The 21,641-nt window shown below is 42.5% G+C and overlaps 8 protein-coding genes across 9 annotated transcripts; 1 reads left to right on the forward strand and 7 right to left on the reverse strand.

Moving 5' to 3' along the window:
* Positions 1-140: 140 nt before the first annotated feature.
* On the reverse strand, positions 141-1,738 carry LOC6573167 (tRNA:m(4)X modification enzyme TRM13 homolog). The gene has a single exon (XM_001999222.4). The coding sequence runs from the start codon at positions 1,542-1,544 to the stop codon at positions 225-227; it is 1,320 nt and encodes a 439-aa protein (XP_001999258.2). The 5' UTR covers positions 1,545-1,738; the 3' UTR covers positions 141-224.
* An 87-nt stretch (positions 1,739-1,825) lies between these two features.
* On the forward strand, positions 1,826-2,518 carry LOC6573166 (probable small nuclear ribonucleoprotein Sm D2). The gene is made up of 3 exons (XM_032728246.2): positions 1,826-1,903; positions 1,970-1,980; positions 2,083-2,518. Coding segments are annotated over exons 2-3 (360 nt in total). The 5' UTR covers positions 1,826-1,903; positions 1,970-1,978; the 3' UTR covers positions 2,441-2,518.
* Positions 2,495-3,382, reverse strand: LOC6573165 (protein D2). The gene is made up of 2 exons (XM_001999220.4): positions 3,130-3,382; positions 2,495-3,054 (listed from the first exon to the last, which is right to left on the reverse strand). Exons 1-2 carry the CDS (start codon positions 3,256-3,258, stop codon positions 2,575-2,577), a joined length of 609 nt encoding a protein of 202 aa, XP_001999256.1. The 5' UTR covers positions 3,259-3,382; the 3' UTR covers positions 2,495-2,574.
* Positions 3,383-3,542: 160 nt separating this feature from the next.
* LOC6573164 (protein D2) lies at positions 3,543-4,211 on the reverse strand. Its single transcript, XM_001999219.4, has 2 exons — positions 4,131-4,211; positions 3,543-4,065 (listed from the first exon to the last, which is right to left on the reverse strand). The coding sequence occupies exons 1-2, from the start codon at positions 4,200-4,202 to the stop codon at positions 3,586-3,588; spliced, it is 552 nt and encodes a 183-aa protein (XP_001999255.1). The 5' UTR covers positions 4,203-4,211; the 3' UTR covers positions 3,543-3,585.
* A 29-nt stretch (positions 4,212-4,240) lies between these two features.
* On the reverse strand, positions 4,241-5,209 carry LOC6573163 (protein D1). The gene is made up of 2 exons (XM_001999218.4): positions 5,004-5,209; positions 4,241-4,923 (listed from the first exon to the last, which is right to left on the reverse strand). The coding sequence occupies exons 1-2, from the start codon at positions 5,172-5,174 to the stop codon at positions 4,423-4,425; spliced, it is 672 nt and encodes a 223-aa protein (XP_001999254.1). The 5' UTR covers positions 5,175-5,209; the 3' UTR covers positions 4,241-4,422.
* A 1,639-nt stretch (positions 5,210-6,848) lies between these two features.
* On the reverse strand, positions 6,849-8,194 carry LOC6573162. The gene is made up of 2 exons (XM_001999217.3): positions 7,664-8,194; positions 6,849-7,592 (listed from the first exon to the last, which is right to left on the reverse strand). The coding sequence occupies exons 1-2, from the start codon at positions 8,058-8,060 to the stop codon at positions 7,156-7,158; spliced, it is 834 nt and encodes a 277-aa protein (XP_001999253.1). The 5' UTR covers positions 8,061-8,194; the 3' UTR covers positions 6,849-7,155.
* A 3,151-nt stretch (positions 8,195-11,345) lies between these two features.
* On the reverse strand, positions 11,346-12,942 carry LOC6573161. Of its 2 annotated transcripts, none has more exons than XM_015166771.3 (4): positions 12,647-12,942; positions 12,323-12,563; positions 12,036-12,217; positions 11,346-11,642 (listed from the first exon to the last, which is right to left on the reverse strand). In XM_015166771.3, the coding sequence occupies exons 1-4, from the start codon at positions 12,839-12,841 to the stop codon at positions 11,499-11,501; spliced, it is 762 nt and encodes a 253-aa protein (XP_015022257.1). In that variant the 5' UTR covers positions 12,842-12,942; the 3' UTR covers positions 11,346-11,498. The 2 variants fall into 2 exon arrangements, with proteins under 2 accessions (XP_015022257.1, XP_001999252.1); XM_001999216.4 differs by having other exon boundaries at positions 12,296-12,563.
* A 3,464-nt stretch (positions 12,943-16,406) lies between these two features.
* Positions 16,407-17,791, reverse strand: LOC6573160. Its single transcript, XM_001999215.3, has 2 exons — positions 17,249-17,791; positions 16,407-17,189 (listed from the first exon to the last, which is right to left on the reverse strand). Exons 1-2 carry the CDS (start codon positions 17,715-17,717, stop codon positions 16,729-16,731), a joined length of 930 nt encoding a protein of 309 aa, XP_001999251.1. The 5' UTR covers positions 17,718-17,791; the 3' UTR covers positions 16,407-16,728.
* Positions 17,792-21,641: the final 3,850 nt, after the last annotated feature.

The following is a 21,641-nucleotide window of genomic DNA, read 5'->3' on the forward strand; positions in this document are numbered from 1 at the left end:
TACACACTGGAAACGCTGCTGCGTTGGAAGCGTAAACAGCTGATCAGCAGAAAGTGGAAAAAAAAAGTTGTTTGTATCTTAATTTGCCAGCATAAACCGGCAATACTCTGCTGAGAGGCAAATAATTTGAAAATTAATCATTTCTATCTTCATAGCTATTTAAAAAAGGTGTCAAATATATTTAGCATAAATAAAGGCTATGATGTAATAGATACGAATTACAATTATTGCACTTTTGGGCTGTCGCGCTTTGCCAATAGAATTACATTCTCTAAGGTCACGTCGCGCGACACGTAGAACTTGAGGGACGCCTGGTAGCCATTCGCTCGTAAATGCTCCAAACGGCCGTAGTCCAGAACACGTTTGCATTGATAGCCAATAAGTTCGCGCTGCTCACGGCTTAATCTCTGTGTGGGCTCCTGTTGGGGCGGCTCCTCGTGTGTGGCTGCCTCCGCCATAGCCTTGCGCCGCTCGCGGCTAATACCAGTGCCACACACAGCCCAGCTCACCATCTTGGTGATGATGACAAAGTCTCGTGGCGTGATTCCCGCTGTTTGGAGCCACTTCTTGTCCACGTAGGACCGCCAGGAGCAGCGATGATGGCAGCAGAGGGCAATCAATATGTAGTCGGTATTGCATTTCTCTTTGTCGGCTAACACACAGCGCAGCGTCAAATCTGTGGCAGCGCCACACAGATGTTTCGACAGCGCCACATTGCGCTGGGTACGCTGCAGCTCTGGAAGTTCGGACATCTTGAGGTCCGCAATGTCTGCGCGTATTCGCTGCACCAGTTGCTTGTTGGTCAGCTTATTGTCCTTCTTGTGGCGCAGCGAGAGGCGATCCACCAACACCACCTGCGATTCGCCCAACTGTTTCGTATCAAGTGCCGTGGCTAAGTAGAAGGCCAGTTGGCCCTTGCCAGCGCCAAATTCAATGAAGCTAGTGTTGTCAACCAACTGTTGATCTTGCTCGAGTATGCCCAATAAAGCGGACGTCTGCACCAGATGCTTGCGTGTCTCCGGGCCATATTCGCTGTGGCTCAGGGGCTCCTCCAGTGATGAATGTTGCAGCTGCAGCTGCTCAATGTTGCCGTCTATGTGAGTGTCGTACAGCTGCTTCACTTTGTCTATGACTCTATAGAACTCTTCATCCTCCAGTTCGTGCAGTTTTAGCTTCTCATATTCACAGATCTCTTGCAGGTTGTCCGAGTCCAGTTCCTCGCCTGCATTTATATTTTTGTGTATGTAGGGCAGGTTGCTGATCTGATCTCTTGCATTGCAAATGGTCAAGTGTTTCGCCAGCTTCCGCTTGAACACTGTGTGCTTGGGATCTAGCGGGCAGGGTATGCGCTCTGCTTCGGCATTCTCTGCAGTCGCCTCACTCGGCGGCTCGTGTGCTCCACAAAATAAACTGCCCTTGTTCGGTTCCATTTTGCAGTAGCGCTTCTTGCGCTGTACCCAGTGCGCACAGTTGGCAGCTACCGGCTGAGCCGGCTTTTCATCTGGACTCATCTTGGGTTTCTTAGCGGGAATTGCTTCGGCCATGCCATCTATAAATAATCCTGCACGTGCCTTTGTTTACAATAATAAATGGTGGTGGGTAAAGTGTGACCGCATGCGATAAATCATATCATTCCATATATCCAAAGAGAACATAATTCTGCATTTAGCAATAAGTTTGTAAAATCAACATTGATTGATGAGCAATAATGCATTAACATTTGTAGGATAAGAATATATGCCGTCTATTTATCCAATTTATTCAAGAACAATTTTTAAATAAATGGCATTTCGCCTTAGGTGGCAACGCTTCGGAGTTAACATCGATAGTTTCACATAAAGTATCGATAGTTTATATAGCATTTGGTAGACACGGAAAAAAGCCGCGAGGACCAAACGTTTTGGTAAATAACACTTGCTGTATATATTTTTCATAGGCGTTAGCCGTATTAATAAACTGGTTCCATTAGTACATCAAAATGTAAGTAAAACAGCAGAGAGCGTCTGTACGGGACGGCTTTAGCGTACAGCCGGCATGCTTGGTGTTGTACCAAACAACTGATAAAAAACAAAATTTTTGCAGGGCTCTCGTTAAACCCAAATCAGAGCTCACCCCCGAGGAACTGGCTCGCCAAGAGGAGGAGGAGTTCAACACTGGCCCGCTGTCGGTGCTCACACAGTCGGTGAAGAACAACACACAGGTACTCATCAATTGCCGCAACAACAAAAAACTGCTGGGCCGCGTCAAGGCGTTCGACCGCCATTGCAACATGGTCCTGGAGAACGTAAAGGAGATGTGGACGGAGTTGCCGCGCACCGGCAAGGGCAAAAAGAAGGTGAAACCCGTCAACAAGGACCGCTTCATATCGAAAATGTTTCTGCGTGGCGATTCTGTAATTCTAGTGCTACGCAATCCATTGGCTACGGCAGCGGGCAAATAGAAGATATCACGTAAAACAAAAGCAACCTCATTCATTCAACTACAATCAATAAAATTAAATTGCAATTTTCTATAATGACGAACGATGTGTATTCCAATTGTGTCTTAAAACTATATGATGCTCATCAAAGTCGCTCAATGACCGGATAGCTGCTTGCTCAGTATGGGCACATACTCGTCGTATTCCGCCATGAAGAAGGTGCCAGCTATGGGCTGACCCAGGCGATGATGTTCTGCGAATTGTTTAATATGGAACTTGGTCCTGGAGCGGCGACTTTTGTTGCTAACGCGATTTCCGGAGAATACGAGCTTCTTCGGTTGGGCGTACACTAGAAAGACGTAACGATGCAGACCCGTATCCTTTGGCGGTCCGGCGCCCACATATTCAGCCAGCGCATCACCCTGGGCCACATTGTTGCCAGGGATATTGACCACCAGCCAGTGCTTGAATTCACGCAGCTTGGGACTCGCACGGCTCGGCGCATCCGGATCGACCATCGCGAGCGTATAGTAGGATTCTGGTTCGGCTGGCCACTCCACAGTTGGAGTGTTCTTCACCTGTGAGGGCGTCACAATGGCGCCGTTCATAATCATAAGCCGATCGTCGTAGGTGATCTTCAAGCAGAAGAAAAAATATGCCAATTATATTCCAGATGCATATGAAACTTTCTTTTTAACGTTGTGCCACACCTTTAGCATCTGATTGGGTGGCTGGGCCACTACATCCGGCACGACGCCTTGCCACTTGAATGCGTCCGTTTCTGGGTTGCATTGCACAGCAGCGAGAACGCAGACCAATGCCACAGATTGCAGTAACATTTTAATTGTTGTGTCAAATGAATTACGCAAGGCTAAACAGAAATTTACTCCGACTATTTATGGGCGTAGATTGTTGTAAACGTGAACTGCTCGCTAGCTAGCTCTGTCCTCAACTGAAACCAGTTCGTCTTGCGGCTGGGCTTATAAAACGCAGCAGCCATTGCTGACGGCAGCTGTGATTGAACATTCGTGGAAATATGTTTAATAACACCTTTTATTTATTTCTTTTTCAACAATGCACGCCAATTGTGTACTTGCCAATTTATCAAAGAAAAAGAAAAAAGAAAACCATACAGAATTTATTTATAATAATAATAATAACTCTTATCACTTGCCCGACAGCTGTTTGTACAACTTGGGCACATAATCGTCCCACTGTGCCTGGTAGAAGTTGCCGGCAATGGGATTGCCCAGCTGATATTTGGACGCAAACTTGGCCGTATTGAATTTGCCACGCTTATCGCCGCTAGTCTTTGGAATGCGCGGCTCATTGCAGGACAGCTTCTTCGGCTGCTTGAACACCAGGAACACGTAGCGATGCAGTCCCGTGCCCTGCGGCGGTCCCGAGCCCACGTAGGCGCTGAGCACCTCGCCCTTGTCGATCTGATTGCCGGGCACATTGACCACTAGCCAGTGATGCCATTCGCGGAACTTGGGCTCCTTGCGGCTGGGCGCATCCGGATCAGTTAGCAGCACAGTGTACAGGGCGTCCGGTTCAGTTGGCCACTCGAGCTGCGGTGCGGCCTTCACCTGAGTGGGTGTCAGCTCATTGCCACTGTTCGCCTCCACGCCGCCCGCATAGGTCACCTAATGTGAGGCATTCACTATGTGAGAGCAAATCAATCAACTAACGAGAATCTAGCGAAGCTCACCTTGAGCAGCTGCATCGGTGCCACTTGCAGCACATCGGGCACAATCTTGTGCTTCATAAAGAACTCGGCCATGATTATCGAGCTAGGAATTCAGTAAAATTTCTGGTTGCTTTCAATTTGCTGACTGACAGTTTATGTATGTATTTTTGTTCGTTTGTGATAGAAAATATTTACAGTGTATCTGATTTGACAGTTAGCTGAGTTCGTAGTTGAGCTTGAACTTAATTTATGCATTTCTTTGGCAATCCAATTAAAAACCGGCCAACTTGGTTTGGCTTGGTTCGTTGATTACCTAAAACGACAGCGGCCTCCCCTCAGTCTCGTGGTTGGCCTTGTGCAGCGCGGGCACATCGGTGCTCCACTCGCAGGTGAAGAAATTTCCAGCCAGAGGAAAACCCAATTCATATTGCTTTACGAACGCCTTGGTGCTGAAGTTGTGGCGGCCCTGGTCGCTGTGCTTGGGCACAGGTTCCAGATTGAACTTTAGATAGTCCGGCTGCTTGTAGAGCAGGAATACGTAGCGATGTAGGCCGCTGCCCTTGGCGGGTGTGGCGCCGGTATAGCCAACGCGCACATCGCCGAGGCCCATTTGATTTCCGGGTATGTTGACAACCAGCCAATGGAGATACTCATTGGGCTGTGGCGGCACCTTCGACGGTACGTCCGGGTCGGTCAATATGAGCGTATAGTAGTAATCCTTGCCGGCAATCCAGTTGACCTTCGGCTCATCCCTCACCTGCAAAGCCTGCAGCTGGACGCCTCGATCTGCATTTATATTACCCGGATATGTAACCTGTTTAACCACGAGGCGGAGAGATACGACTGAGTGATTGTCTCTATTGTGATTGTCTCCTCTGTTGGAGTTGAACTTACATTGAGAAAGTCTTGCGGGCCGACGGCTATGACATCGGGTATAACGTCCAGGTGCCTGAAGAATTTGCTCACATCCGTGTCCCGTATCTTTCCAGTTTCGGGCAGGCAATGGGCCTTGCCCAGGCACAGCCACAGCCAGAGGCAGAGCAAGCGAGTGCGATTGGTCCACATTTCGGTTTCAGCATCGATACTGGCCGATATCTGGCTGTGGCAGCGCTTTATGTAGGCGCTCGCACCCCGGCCAACCCAGATTGCATTATTGCTGAAAAACCGGCTGTCTCGGTCTAGGTCTGGTGGCCAGTTTGCCCAGTCTGTCGCTCGACTCGGGCTGTGCTAAAACAGCTGTTGGTCTTTAAGCCCATGGCGAAGTGTCTGACTGGATAAGCATACGGCTGTTATGATTTAATATGCATTTTCGCTAGATTGGGTATATAGGCTGGACGACTAGCTATGTAACACTATAAACTTTGGTAGAGCATGTAAACATCAATTGCTGAGTCGATCAGCATATGTACATATAAGTATTTATATCCAGTTGACTGACTATTACTTGTTAGAAGAAGAAGTTTTGCGTTAGAAGAAGCATCTACTTAGTACCACTTGTCTTCATATATGTATGCAGGATAGAAGTCTTAAATTGAAATTTTCAAAGACTAACCATTGCTTCCAAAGTTATAATATATATGTACATGAACTTCATATTGTTCATATATGTATAGATATTCATATTTTGAAGATATGGGAATTCAATACTTTTAGGTTTATAGGAACTAATAATACACCTAGTCTGAGGATAAAATAATATATTTAATAAAATTATCATTTCCTTAATTAAATGTAAGGTTTAACAAACTAAAGCCCGGAATTTCTCCTTACAATAATTATTTTAAGTTATGAAAACAAACAGAAAAAAGCTTGAATATCTAGGAATAGATTATAATCTTGTTTTAGTATTACGGTGCTCTGTTAGCTGCTGAAATTGAAAAGCTTAGCGTGTGTCAACGCAATTTTCGCTCCGAAATTTGCGTGACTCTGGAAAAAAGAAAAGCCGACAAAAATAAATCATGAAATTTATATACATATGTACGTATATATGCCAGAAACAGTTAGTAGGTCATTTAGTTCTATTTTATTCAGTGTGTAGGTAATTGGCGCTGAGCTTCTAACATGCTAACTCATAACATTAAATCCGACAAATGCTGGCAAATATCTCTATAGTAGCTCTTGAATTGTGTTTCAAAATTTAGCTCTTTACCACTTGAAAACTGGCGACAGCTATAGTAACTATAGAAAAGTTTATCTAGGGTATCACGAATGTTAGTTTTGTAATCAAATTTAAGTGTGGCAAATTAGGCAAATCGATTTGTTTGATCTGCAGTCATCAAATTAAAATTATTTCTTTTTTAGGTATTTAATATATCCGGCTAATATAGAAAATAAGTGAATCGAAACAACGTGTATTATTATTTGAATAGAACCTATGTAAATAATGTGATCAAATATAATTTGAGCTTCCTAATAACTTCCCATATAATCAGAACTGCGATAATTTTACGAAAATTAAAGCTACTTTCGTGATGGGCAAAGCTTACCTTATTATAATAAATATTGTTTTTATTTTTCAGATTTTTAAATAAATTACTTTCTGGTATATTTATAGAAATATTTTTCGTTTATAGCTGAGTCAAAACTGAACAGGTTTAGGTGCTTTAAACCTTTTTCTGTAGACAAATATTATGCATTCACGACATTATATAAAATTAAAAACCCATATTTACTTTTCAATTTTTGCAATTTTTAATAAATTAAATAAATAATATTTCAATTAATTTTCTTGATTTTTGGTCGATCTCTGAAGGGTAAGAAGGAGAAGGGTTTAGCTAGAGGTAATGCAGAGAAATGAAAGCGAAAGCAGTTAGGAAGAAGCGATAGAGAAGAAGCGTGAAAGGAAGCGGAAGATGGTAGATGGAGTAGATGGAAATCAATAGAATGGCTAAAAGTCGAGCGCTTAAACTTAACAACTAATTTTATGGCCTAGGCATGTTCCGGTTCCATTTGGTCTGCTTACTCAAAGTGCCACGCCCCCGCGGGCAGATGGTGCGGCACTCAGTTCCTTGGTATGTACATTAACAGCGGAAGTGTGATCTAAGATCTAAGATGAGTTGCTGTAGCTGGAAGAGGTGGAGGCACCGGACGATGAGCCGGAGCTGTACGAGGAGGAGCTGCTGGGGTGATATGAGCTATAGGCCAGATTCTGTGAGTCCCAACGGGCATATGGGCCACCGCTCATGGGCTCCCAGCTGCTGGGATCGTACGAGGAGGCAGTGGTGCTTGGCACACCGTATTCAGCTGCTGGCATTGGTGGTGGCATGGGCACCATGTTCATCTTCATGCCACCCAATTTCTGGATCAGATTGTAGATAAGGAAGCCAAGCACCAACTTGATGGCGATCTTGGACAGGATCAGAGCCTTGGTGGCCTTAAGACTGACCAGAGCCAACAGAATGGGCATGATGACCTTCAGCTTGAACTTCATGAGCAGCAACAGAGGCAGCAAGAGCTTGTCCTTGTTCTTCTTCTCAGCGCGGCCTGCCAAATGGGAGAAACAGTTGAGATTACGAATCTGGCTGAAAGCAAAGAGCTGAGCGAAGCTGACACACCTTCCTCTTTGGGCAACTCCAGGTCGAAGCCACGATCGGAGCGATAGGAAATCACTGAGCTGGCGAAGAAGGTCTCTGGCAGCTGGAGGCGCAGCTCGTTGGTGCGCAGAATGCGTGCCAGACGATCGACGATGACCTTATCGATGACATCATCATTGAAGGCGCGACCGCTGACCTCCTCCTCAACGTTGGCGACCGTGTCCAGATAGGTGAGCACCTTCTCCTTCAGGCAATGCATGGCATTGGCATGGAAGCACTTATCCACAATGGTCGAGATCAGCTCATCCGAGCTGTGGATGCGGGGCGTGACCGCATTATCAATGGCAGCACCCTGAACAGACGCCGCCAGCAGCAGCACACTACCGAACGCGATGAAGGATGTGAAACGTTGTGCCATCTTGACAAGATTTTCAAATATCCACTTGCAATATATATATACTATCTATATATAAGTATGCCTATATACACTACCAGAGCGCGTAGTGTTCACTGCGATGCCGATGCGACGACAATGTTGAGCACTTGTGGCACTACCGACGATTTTATACTGAGAGACGCGACAGAGGAGCCGTAGTCACTGCACTCGACATAAGTTTTGGAGCGCACCGATATATTTTTGGACAGCGGCAGCAGCACGCAGCACGCAGCAACGTCGGGCTGACGAAAGCCGTTGCCGAACCTTGGCTCTGGCTCTTCGGGGTGTCCAAAGTTTTTCACCAAACTGTGTTGGATCGGCTTTTTGATATCTGGGTTGACCAGCCCAGAGACTCCCTAGCCCTAGCCCCACATGCAAGCTTTCTCGCTTTCCATACCGGCTATACGAACACCTCCGACCCCGCAGCACCGCCATCACTCAAGCCCCCGCTCGCAGCGCGCTGATCAAAGTTGCATTATCGACGACCAATGAAAATAACTTTTGTTTCCCTCAATTAGTATGCGCGGAGGCAACTCTTACGCGAACAGCACATGAAAGCCAGACCCAAGACATGGCCCATGGCGGACCCAGGTCCAGGGCACGTACATTTTTCAGCGTATTGTGTCAAATTTCGATACATGAAATCAGTACGGAACTTGTCTACGCTTTGGTATTGGCCATTTGTCCATTTTGGCCATTTGATACGCATTAGGCCATTTGTTTATCGTCTATGCGGAACTGCGAATCGAATTATTGTCAATTTGCTTGCTTCTGTTTCTGTGCGGGATTACGAAATAGGATTTCTGCTGGCACTTTTGACACATATATTTATGACACGTTTCAGTGCTGCGCCACAGCCCTTCAATGTGGGTCAACGAAAGTGAAGAAATCAATAAATTTAATTTTCTTTACACATTTCTTAACCTTCTCATTGATGAAGGAATCTAATTTAATTTTCTCTGATGAAAACTTTGTAAGCTTCTGAGTCGCTTGAAAGTTTGTTGACTAAGTAACAGGAAAAGTTCCTCTAGATGAGGTCAGGGCTCAAAATCACAGCAGATGCTTGGCAGTATAATTGTTGTTGCCGAAGGACTCTGGGGGACGTTCGTTATTGTAGTTTGCAGGAAAATATGCTGGACATAAATTAGAAAGAAATGTTATATATATCTTATAGATATTTTATGTGTTTTATATAATTAAATTTACTATATTGTTTTGCGGAAATAGGTATTTAATGCTCTTAAAGTTTGTATTAAAATTTAATTATATTAGTTTTAGTCGTAATACGTAATACGTTATACAAAAATATATGTATATAAAACATAAAGTCTCTAGGTTCAATAATCTGTGAAAATCATTTTCAATTTACCAGGTATATATATATATAGTTCCTTAGTAAATAATAAAACAATTGTATGCATTTTCCGATATATTATCGTATTTTATTGTTTAAATATATACCACCAAAAATATCGTCTAAATCAAATACAACAGAATCTGGTTATAAGGACACTCAAGGAGCCGTCGTTATACCCGAAAAATAATCATACAATTCTGCTGTAATTAAGAAAATAAACTAAACATATACTCTCAATAATATTGGAATGTGAAATGAAATTATGAGTCGAGTGCTTGGCATTAGGAAAACTTATTTCTTATGCAGCATTGATCTTCGTTTTCTACACATTACCGGAGTTTCTATTTATTATGACAATATTTTATAAAATATACAACTCATCATGTCCAATTATAATCGAAAAATATATTAAAATTGCTCTACATTATAGAGCAGTTCCGATCTCGTAATATCCCTGAACAAAAAAACCTAAGCCATGTAAACAAATAAAAAAGCAAAGAGTTAGCCGCTGACACCACGCAGAGATTACCTAACTGATAATGTGAATAATGCAACAGGTGTCGTTGTCAGCGTCACACGATCTGTTATCATCGGATAAAAGAAATTTCGTTGACACTTCACTCAATGCGTGCCAAAATTGAAAAACAATCGAAACTGCAGTCGAAGGAAATAAAACGAAAAATGAAAATGAACAAGTAAAAGTGACACAAATGCCTGACTAAAATATACCTGGCAGATAGTTCGACAGAGCCCAATGCCGATGCCCCTTTTGAATAGATATTTAGTTGATATATGTATGTGGTTAGTTAGAGTCATATACATATATAGCTGAATGCCTCTAAATCTTGGGTATTATAAATAATGTACGCAGATAAAAGAATATATAGATAAATAGAATACACAGATAGATAGATGTATTACATAGCCATAGTAAATATAGAGTACAGGAAGTAAAACCGTTTGTAGAAATTCGTAGATGGAACTAAGGACTGCACTCCATCATTTCGACGTCATTTACGATCTGCCTTTCGTCAGTGATCCTTGGGCAAAAGTAGTTGAGCTTTTTACTATCCACTTTTAACGAGTGCAGGACATTTCCGAGTGTAAACAAGCCATAAATATTCACTTGCTCGTGTGGCTATGCCATTTGCTCCTGAATGCCAACTTGTTATGAAAGCAACGCAACGAAGTGCGAAGCCAACTGTCCCACAGCTTTAGCTTTCCCCCCCCCATCCACGCACGAGCATTTCAAATTGTCAGCTGAATTTTTAAAGTTTTTCCACTTGGCCAGCACGGCCTAGTGGCTAGCTGCTCAACAATTTGTACGGTTTATTGGCCAGAGGAATGCGTCTGGACCAGCTGCTGGTATAATATTTGTCCTTTATTGCTTGCTTTAAATGAAACGCAAATGTGTGTGTGGAAGTGTTCAGTGAAGCCTAAGAATTTTAGGTCGACTCTTGTCATGCGGCGCTGCACTTTGGCTGCGGTCCATTCTGCCCCAGCGACCGGTTATCGATTAGAATATGCAAAGACTTTCACTTTCGGGCGCAACTTTCATCGGTCGAGTGAAACGGAGTCACTTAAAAATTAAAATTAAAGGCAAGTTCATCGCATTAATCGAGCCAAGTGTGTAGACTGGAATATTTAATTAGACGCGCAGCGCCAAAGAATTTGAGCCACTTAAATTTGGCTAATTAGGACGTCCCCAAGTGCGTCTTGGCCCCATGCATAATTGAGGCTCAGTGAAACTTTGGGCCGGGCCCACTTGACGGAAGGCAGCCAGCCCTAAGTAGGCTACACTAAATTAATATAATTCACTTAAATTTTTAAGCATTTATTTGTGTTGTTTTGGTATTTGTGTTTTGCTCTTTCTCTTCTTTTCTTTTGTTTTTTTTTCTTCTTTTGTTCTTTTCAATAAATAAATAAATAGTTATTACATATACATATATATAGAGGGGGGTGTCTAAAGAATGCGCTCAAATCAAGTCACAAAAAAACAAAAACAATTTTCATTTTCTAACAATCAACAACATTTTTGTGGCCTGCTTTTGCGGCTTCAGGAATTAGGCATAGGCCTGGTAGGCCAGCTCCTGGGCCTGTTGCTGGGGCTGCTCCACGACGGCGGCGGGCAGCGCGGCGCCAAAGCTACGGCCGTCCCACGGTCCGTGGGCGGTGATGTGGGCGGTGTGATGGTGATCATTCGCAATCTGTGTGTGTGTGTGAGTGGAAGGAGAGAGCAGAGCAGAACAAAGATTTCGTTTTAATATATGAACAGCATATTTTGGGGTTTGCTTTTTGTGCTTTTTAGTGGGTGCTTTTAAGGAGGATGTAGAGGAGGAGGGTTGTGGACTCGGGTTGCTTTTTGCTTTTCTTGGTACAACTTACCCAGAGCACGCGCCCTTTTCTTTTGTGTAACTATACATACGTGCTAATATTTATGTAATATTGTAATTGAATATAAACCCGCCGCCCTCTCCTCTCCTCTCTCCTCTCTCCACTCAACTCAATCAACTCTTCTCATTCGCACTCACTAATTACCACAGCCGGCGAACGCCTAAAAAATAACAGAGATGCGGTTTTTAATTGCTGAACGGTCTTACCTTTTTGCACAATTGGAAAATGGCCAAACCAACCGAGACAATGAAGGAGAAGAAGCCGAGGGCGAGCGCATTGAACGCCTTGATCTTCAGTATGCCAATTGCCATGGGTATCACGGTGATGGCCTTCAGCAGAATGAGCACCAGAATGGGCATGGCCAGCTTGCGTAGACGGTGCTTCTTGCCTAAACATAGAGGATGCAGGTGTGCAGGTGTTTGTGTTTCAGTTTAGCTGCTTATTCACTTGACTGGAGGTAACCCACCCTTCTTGAAGATGTTGCCCTTCTTACCCCTGGCTTCGATATCGCTGGCATTGTCATTGTTCAGCTGCAGATTCAAGCTCAGCTCGTCGTTGGCCAGATTGCGTGCCGAGACGGTGATCTTGGCATCGGCCAAGGGCAGATTGAGGCTGACATCATGGCCGCTCATGTAGTTCTCAATGGCATCCAGGAAGCCGTCGCTGGTGCTGGCGCGTGCCTCGCTGACCGGAGCCACCTTCTGGCCATTTGTGTGCACCTCCAAGTTGGACAGCTGCAAGTGTTGACAGATGAATAATGAAGAGAACGATATAGAGGGAGGAAGAGGGAGGGAGGGAAATGTGCGTGTCTGCGTACCTTGAAGCTGTCTTGGCTCAACACGTTGTCCACGAAGCGCATGGCACGCTCTTTGATGCACGCCATCGAGTCTTGGCCGCTGGCGCATTTGCTCTGCTCCTCGGCTATCAGGCGTTGCAATTGCGGCGCTGTGGCGCCCTGAGTGGCTGCTGCCAGGGCTGCAATGCCCACAACCAGAAGAAGGAATTTGGCCATTTTGTTTGGTTTGTGTGTTTTATTTTTATTTTTTTGCTTTTTCGTATTTGTAGTTGACGCTGGGCACCACACAACAGACAACTCGCCTCACTGCTGGCACAATTGAGTTTAATAATCGTTTTTCTATCGTTCACGATTTTTATACTTGCCCAATGTTTCTGTGTGAGACTCGGTCGGGCCCCCGCTCGGCTGGCTGGTCGTACGCAAAGCAAAAGAAACATGGCGGAAGAAGACATAAATGAAGCAGACAACGAAAGAGGCAGAGCAACATTGCATTGTTGTTGTTGCCGTTGTTGTTGTTGCCGTTGCTGTTGCTGTTGCTGTTGCTGCTGTTGTTTGTGAGCAGCGCGTGTGCGTGCCCGAGCACCACGTGTCGTATACTTAATACGGTTTTATTTCAAACGCGTGCCGCTCTCCGCCTATCGACTCGAGCGTTGCGTTTCATTTGGTTAACTTTACTTTACTTTGATATTAAATGCATTTTCCTGCTGGATTTTGAAAAAGGTCTGAGACGCCAAACTGTTTCCAAACATGGCCCAAGGAAATTGAAGAAAACTCTAAACGAGCAGCAAATGCTATTAGGCCACCATTTACGTATGCTATTGAATAGTTAACTAGGTTTGCGTTTGAATTGCACGTTATTCACTCTTTAAAAGGCAATGTGAGGGAGAGGACTTCAGTCAAACACTCTGCACACAAATGCATTTTAAGCTGGCTAACTAAGTTTAATGTTTGGTTTCACTGCATCATTATGATTAATGAATGCAAGATTTGGCTGCTACAATGTCTAAAAATGATTAAACAGTTGAAAGTGAGGGCTAGGACAAGCTAAATTAATGAATTTATACAGCTGAAATAAATTGGAGGTGCTGGTTTGGTATAATATGTATAATATGCTGGATAGTTAGGTAAAAGGAAATCAACTATTGGGCATATAGAAATGGATGATGTATTAGAATATCATCAACTATCATATATATCCGTTATTTTTGCTATGGATATATTTTAAATTACTAAACCGATATCTAACTCTTTTATTTTCCTATTTATAATTTTATTAAATCAATGTATTATCCAAATAAATTAAACACATAAACTTGAAGATTTTGAGTATGTTTAGCTCAATAGAAGAATATCAGCTTCTGAATCTGTATATTCAGATATAGACTATCTATATTAAATAAAATGTGTAAAATGTGCTAAAGCAAAGTATTAAAGTGTTAAGAACTAAAATGTGCTAAAGCAAAGAATCTAGTATATACTACAATAACTAATTATTTGCCAAGTAATATATCATCACCATATCAATCATATTTTGATTGCCATAAAATATGCTCTAGACAGAATCCCCAATGAGCAAAAATCTCATCCATAAAACTCCACTCTAGAGTTATCATTCCTGCCACATTGTGTGGCAAGCAGAAATATAGGCAACATTTATTTTTTTGATAAGCAGCACGCAGCGAATAGGCATAGGCCGTTCAGAGGTTGCTCAAAAACTATTCATAAAATAAATGCAACGCATATTTTATACAACAAATTGTGTAATTAATAAATACAACAATTGATAATTAATAATTAAAAACTGAGCTGCGGCTCGAGCCAAAGTTGAGCAACAGCGCGACTACGCTGAGTCCATGCCAATGATGTAGAAAGTGTTTTTCCTGAACGAAAGCGAAAGTGACAGCAGATGCGCTGTAGATACGAAACGCCACCAGCGCGCCACCTGCACCACCCAGCCACACACAGCCACTTAACTACACACGCCAACGACACGCGCTGCATATCGAAATATGCGTGTTGCAACATGTAAATTATGAATCTCGTATATTGATTACGCTTTTTGGCCTGCCACGAAATTGGAATTGATATCAGTTTAATTCAGTGCATATATGTTTTTTATTTTTACTTATTTTTATTTATTTTTTTTATTTTTTTGGTTGACTGTTAACTCTTTTGGTGGAGCCAAAGTTTCACCACGCATTGCCCCTTGATTTGCAATTCCGAGCGCATTTTGGCAGCCGCTGAAGCCCTAACATTTGCCAATGAAATTGGAAAAGTTAATTTTTTGTATTTTTTATTTTTTTTATTTTTTTTTTGTATTTTTTCGTTCATTTCGCATATCAAATTGTTGCGTAGAAACGGCCAAGCGATAGCAGTCAAGTCAAATATCAATGAAGTATTGGCCAGCACGAGAAGCCATATACTCTATAGTCAATATTTACGCCCTGGATGTGATTGCAAAGGGCTAACGGTAGTACGTGGAGTAGGTGGCATCAGACATCAATTTATTTATTTTTTGACTAGCCTTTGACAATATTTGTCAATGCATATGCTCATCTGCTAAAGTCTGTCTTTCAGTCTATCTATTTATATTATACGCCTAACAGCCTGTCTACCGTCTACTGTACCTGTTAAATTCGCCAGACACTCTAAATTTTATATTTATATTTTCGGCATTACCATAAAATCGATAATATATATTTGGATTTTTTTTTTATCTTTGCATAGGTCGTAGACTTTTGTAGTCGAAGTCTTTAAATTTGCTATGTATTTAAATGCATTTTTAGGATGCATTTCATTTAAATTCGTTTTCAATACTTTGCCATCTTTTCTTGAAAAATAAATGTAAATAGTCTTAGTTAATATTTCGGTAATTGAATATAGGAAAATCAAAATTATTGAACCAAATGTAAGCAATTTCTTCAAAAAGCCGTTCTTATAGAGTGTGGGACTTTTCGAGAGCAAGAAGAAGCATTTTTACACTGAATAAATGTAGATATAATTTTATATAACTGTATATAAAGAACTGTATATAAAAAACTGTATATAATAATGATATTTGTGAGCACGTAAACATATATAAGCGTATATCAAGTAACTATATGAGGGTATCTTCCTGTCGAGCACATGCGCTCAGAGCAACCTGAACTATTGTTGTTGTTGTTGGTGTTGTTGCTGTCAGTGTTTGCTGTCAGTGGCGGCGTTGTCACTGCTGTTGTGGTTGCTGTGGTGTCTGTTGTTGGCGCTGGCGCCATTTTGCATAGTTGCACGCAGCCATTGTTGCTGCTGTCGCTGCCGTTGCTGCTGTCTCTGGCGCTGCAGCTTTCTCGATGGCCACGTGTGAGTGCTTAACTGTTCCATGGGCAGTTGAGTGATATTGAAAAATATGCGGGGCGAAAGGCAAAAATAAAATACCTCAAAAAGCAAAAAAACCAAATTAAATTTCATTTGCTTCACGAATGTGCCGAAAAAACGACAAAGAAAAACAAATACACAAATTGAAAATGGGCCGCAGGATGTGGCGCCTGTCAAGTTGAGTGCGTGGCACGTTACGCTAAGGCTCTGCGATGCAAATACTTTAAGGCCGCAGCCGTTGTCGCAACTTGGCCCAGCTGGAGTTGGACTCATTTACAGCTTACATTCGGCCAACTCTTGTTTGCCTTTTGGTTTTTTCTCTTTTGTGTTTGTGTGTGTGTGGGTGTTGGCCATCAAAGGTTAAGTGCGCTAAGACCCTGGCTAATGCAAGCATTAGCAAGTAACTCGGAGTGCCCTAATTAAGAGCCTGTTACATTTGCTAATTACAGTTCACGTTGGCCCCACAAACTTTTGCGTCCAATACCTTCAATTAGCCAAATGACTTTTGCATAGTTTTTATTGCAGTTTTATGCCCGCCCCTCTCAGCTGTCTGCAAAACATGTTCGGGATTTGCCTTTTTCCTTTTATGGATTTTATCTTACTTTCAGATTTTTTTCTTTTCTTTTTTGTTTTGTACATTTCATAAATAGTAAATAAATAAATAAATAAATAAATAAAAACAATACGTTGCACTACTTAAAATAGAGCCAATTGTAAAAGTCCTCGCATCGTGTCTTCGATTGTCGATTTCAACGTCTCTTCTGTGCTGCGTAGGCCATGTCTTGGGCGTCCTGGGGCTCCTGGGAGGAGCGAGCCCAGGCATGTGGGTCCCAGGCAGGCGAGGGATGCTCCAAGTGCTCAATGTGCTCCACGGGCAGATCCACATGATGATCCAAGTGGTGGTCCAGATGGTGATCGATGTGATGTGGCACGATGTGCTCGATGTGATGGGGCACAATGTGCTCGATGTGGTGCGGCACCACATGCTCCACCTGATGGGGATAGTGCACCACCTCGTAGTTAACGATCTTGGGCTTGGCGATCTTGAAGATAACCAGAGCACCGGACAGCACCAGCGAGAGCAGACCCAGAGTCATGGCCTTCCAGGTCTTCAGCGCGATCAGGCCCAGAACCAGCGGCATCAGCACCGTCGTCTTCAGCTTGAGGCCCAGCAGGAAGGGCAGCACCGCCTTGCGTATCATGCCACGTCCTGGGGGAGTGTATGCGTATGAGTAAGCAGATTAAAGCTGCGGCTGGGATCAGACTTACCCTCATTGGCGGCGCCGAGTGGTATCAGACCGCCTTGGGTCAGGGGATTCTGCAGCAGATAGTCGGGCACCAGGGCGCGTGCCTCGGAGCTGCGGAAGTATTCGGGCGCCTGAATTCTGAGGGCGTGGCTGGCCAAATAGCTGTCGATGCGGTCGAACAGCTGTTGCTGATGCTGCTCGGCGTTCAGCGCACGACCAGTGGTGCTGCTGGCCTCCGGCTGCTGCTGTGCGGTGCGCACCACCGACAGGCGGTCAGTTAGGCGCACCTCATTCTGTTGCAGCGCCGCGTTGAACCACTGCAGCGCCTTGGGGCGCACACACGAGATGCTCAGATCCTTGAGGCAGCCATGGTACATGTCCAGGGCCAGCTGTGTGGCCGATGGCGTTGTCGGCTGCGTTTGGGTGGTGGCGCCCTGGGCGGTGGCGGCCAGCGCGGTCAAGGCGCCAATTAGCCAGACGTAACTCTGCATCCTTTCAGTGTTTATTCAGTATATCGCTCCAAGCTGCGCACGCGTTGGCGACTCAATGGGTTATGCAAATGTGGCCCGGCCAGCGCTTGGTTTTTATACGTCGGTACTTTGTTAATTGAATTGCGTATGCGACATACGCGCCGCTCTTTGCGGCCTCCGCTTCGGCGCTCAGCTTTATTGGCCATTGCGTTTTGTTGTCAAAGTCATGGAAAGCGCAAGTTGTAGCAAGTTGTAGTTTCACCTGTGGCCAGCCAAAGGGCCCAGGCCTCCACACTCACGAGCTGCGCTCTCTGATTCTATAGACTATGGTGGACTGCTTCTATTGGGTCGACGGCTGGGCCCTTTATGGTCATGCCTCGGGCTAACTGTTCGTCCGTCTGTCTATCTGGCTCTGGTTTAATCAGGCATAATACTCACCATATCATTCCACACATAATTGAAAGTTATTTTATGGCTTCTGCGCTTCGGCTTTGTCGTAAAATCAACTTCTCCAAGCCAATGTGCGTGCCTGGCAACTCAATTAGAATGCGATGCGATACGATACGATTCGGTACGAAGCGGCTGTATCTGCATTAGCCAAAGGCCACCTGTAAAGCCCACCAAATGCACCTGAAGGCGTGGCTCGCGGAAAACAACTTTACTTCTGTCCAAAGGCCTACTCTAACGGGCAGGGTATGTGGAAATCTCAGCAGACTTGGGCATATTTATATATCAAACAAAATATTGAAATTATATCGGGATTTCACTTTTAAAAGAGTTTGACTCTTCAGATTATTAAGATATTTTTTCAGAGTATCAGACAATTTTTAGCCAAATATATGCATCAAATGTTTCTTTTGGGATAATGTTCCTTTCTGCGGGAATTAGGCTAGAATTCTTTAACCAAAAGGCGATCGTTAAATATTCGTTAGAAATTTTGTCTTTCTTGTAGAATAAGCTAAAATTTTAAATATATAGGCCTATAAATAGGAATGGTTTTCAGCCTCTTGCAAACTTTTTGGGGAGCTCTAAATTTTATCCTGTGCAATAAAACTCGTGAAATGAGCCTTTAAGCCGGCGCCTGCCAAAAACCGCAGCCCGAACCACAGGCAATTTTTGTTGTCTTCAAGTTTTGATTAAAGAATGAAATATTTAATACAAATAAAACTTGAAGTAGCTATATAAAAAGTAGCCAAAGGAGCCGGGCGTATTTATTCAAGCAGACACTAAAGCTCATAATTTCCCTTAAAATTGCAGCCATCTAATATTTATAGTTCGTTCTGGCTTAAGTCTGCAGGAGGAGTACCAGAGCAGTTGTACTTAAAGTTGCCTGAGGCTAGCCTGATTATGCCAGAGTGCCAAGTGTACTTAAGTATATACCAGTAAAAACAATCAACCTCAAATGCAAATTGAAACCAATTCAATTCCCGTTATTGCCCTAAGTATGTTTTGTTTAAATTCGAAGCTAAAATTCGGTTGCTATTGGATTGAATTGTATAGGAATGAGACTTCCACGAAATAAAACGCCCACACAGCGACACTTAAATGATGAGCAGCTCCAAAAACTTTGTTGCCAACACTTAATATTAAATGAACCCTTAAGAGCCTAGTCTGTAGAAGTGTCTGCTCGCAATAATTAATAATAGAGTAGATATATGTCAAATACATAGACATTGTTTTTGCAGCTGGTGAGGGTGTGTGTTGCGTCGTTGCTACCCCGTTCTTGGGTGTGCTGCTGCCTATTAACGATTTCTTTTGTTTGCTTGCTTCGTCTATGCATTTGTTATGGGCTGCGTATAACGGAAATATAATCGCAGCGCCCAAAATTAAGCCAAGCCTATGTTGAGCTGGGGCTAATGAGGCAAGTGGGCGGACAGATATCAGCCGGAATGTATTCAAATACTTTTACTGCTGCCGCACATAATAAGCCATCTGCGTAGCAAATGGTGTTTCGATGTCAATGCAGTCAAATAAAAATGTTTTCTTGTGCCTTTGTTTCCGCTTTTAGTTTCCTTTTCTGTTCGAGAATTCTTTTGAGAAAGTAAAAGCTGTGACATAATTGCGCACTGTGATTCATAAATATATATATATATATATATATATATATATATATATATATATATATATATATATCCTTATATATGTGTTTATATATAATATATAATTATACAATATATTCAAAGAATTTTATTTGACATTTTGTAGAGATCAAAGCTAAGAAATTTCAATAGCTCGCCTAATAAATATTTTATGCTAATGAATTCCTTTTAATTTCGGCTGTTGCAACAATTGGCAGCACGCTGTTCTGGGCCGTCCTTGACGCACTGATTTATGCAAACGGACTTATTTTCATTCCGTAGACGCTGCGTATGAGGGATTTCACAGCATGACTAATTTTATGGAACCAGATACGCCAAGGAATGTGCTGCAAGCAAAGCAAGCCAAAGAAAACCAGCCCCAGCACATTAGCCAAACTCAATACACATGTGAAAAACACAAGAGAGTGCTTTAGTATGGGCTAAACGACGTGCAAATACCCTGTATGTGGTGTCTCTTCAGTTAATTATATTTATGCGTCCAGTAAGAGAGTTGATCATGTGCATATTAGGCAATACAGATTCATTCGCATGCGTGCGCCAGACAGTCTTGTTAGCCATGTCATCAAATACTGAATGGTCTCAGACCAGCCTAAAAAGGTAGCGTGGACTACAAATGATGGTGCAAGTTATTCAGGTATTTAATTTGCCACGGTACAAGTTGGCCAGAGCTGTTCTCGGAATTTGCCTCGAGTAAAATATACAATGAAATCAAGTTAGCCAATGCAGAGACTGTTATTTTTATTTATTTATTTTTTGTTGCTGTCATCCTGAGCAGCTAATCTAAAGCCGAGTGATAAGAGGAAAAGATATACAAGCTGAGTGGAAAATAGCTAATGTATTCTGAGCTCAAAATTTGATTAGTGTTTGTTTGTCGGGCTCAAGCTAAATGCTGCTAATTTTTGTTTCTATATATAGAATGATTACTATGACAGTAAGTCGTGATGGGAGGCCTTATAAATTTAGGAGGCTAATGCAGATTGACCCCTACTTTTCAATTTGTTGACGCTCAATAACTCATAGATGGATGATAAAGTATATGCCCAGTTTAGCATTTATCGTATTAAATTGATTTCTTATATATCTTGAGGCATGCTACATAGCAGCTATGTATAAACAGGGTGTGTTAGGCCTTTAACAAATTATTGAAAACGGTTTCTACTCATTTACTCACCTGTCTCAAAGGGTTCGTTACGACAAGCTCTTGTCATTGTAACATATTAAGTTTAAATTCCTTGCTGCCAAACAAATATACTCTTGGTTTCCTGTTCTCAGGAAATTGGTTCAAGCGTTTCCATAGTCACATGACAGAAGATACTTAAGAGATATATGTGATATGTGATATGAGCTGATGAGATATCTGATGCGAAGTCAGCGGCAATCGTTAAATAGAACTAAGAATAGCCACAGTGGAAGCCAATGCCAGTTTTTTTTTTTTTTTTTTTTTTTTTTTTTTACATTTTTCAGTAAATTGTATTATTTTTATATTAAAAACCTTTTTATCTATTGTCTTAGCAGTTCACCTTTCAGTAAAATAATAATGGCTTCTATAAAATTCCAGTAAATATTTTAATATGTCCATGGCAACAACAGGCTCTCAGATCATAGACTTCCCATAGACTTCTTTAAATTAGAAAAAAAAAGTATTTACAATTTGATATCAGAGCCGTTTCTGGACAAGCGTTTACGAGCCAATCGAATTTGTAAGCTCCTATTAATTGTATATTGGCTTTTCAGGCTAACGGCATTCAGTTGCAATGAAATACTAATAAATAACTAATAATAAAGTAAATAAAATTAATTAGTTGCTTTCATTTGTGTAATGAAAATTTAAAATTAAATCCCAAAA

Source organism: Drosophila mojavensis, unplaced genomic scaffold (genome assembly GCF_018153725.1).
Source record: "Drosophila mojavensis isolate 15081-1352.22 unplaced genomic scaffold, ASM1815372v1 contig_16, whole genome shotgun sequence".
In the NCBI taxonomy this organism is placed as follows: domain Eukaryota; kingdom Metazoa; phylum Arthropoda; class Insecta; order Diptera; family Drosophilidae; genus Drosophila; species Drosophila mojavensis.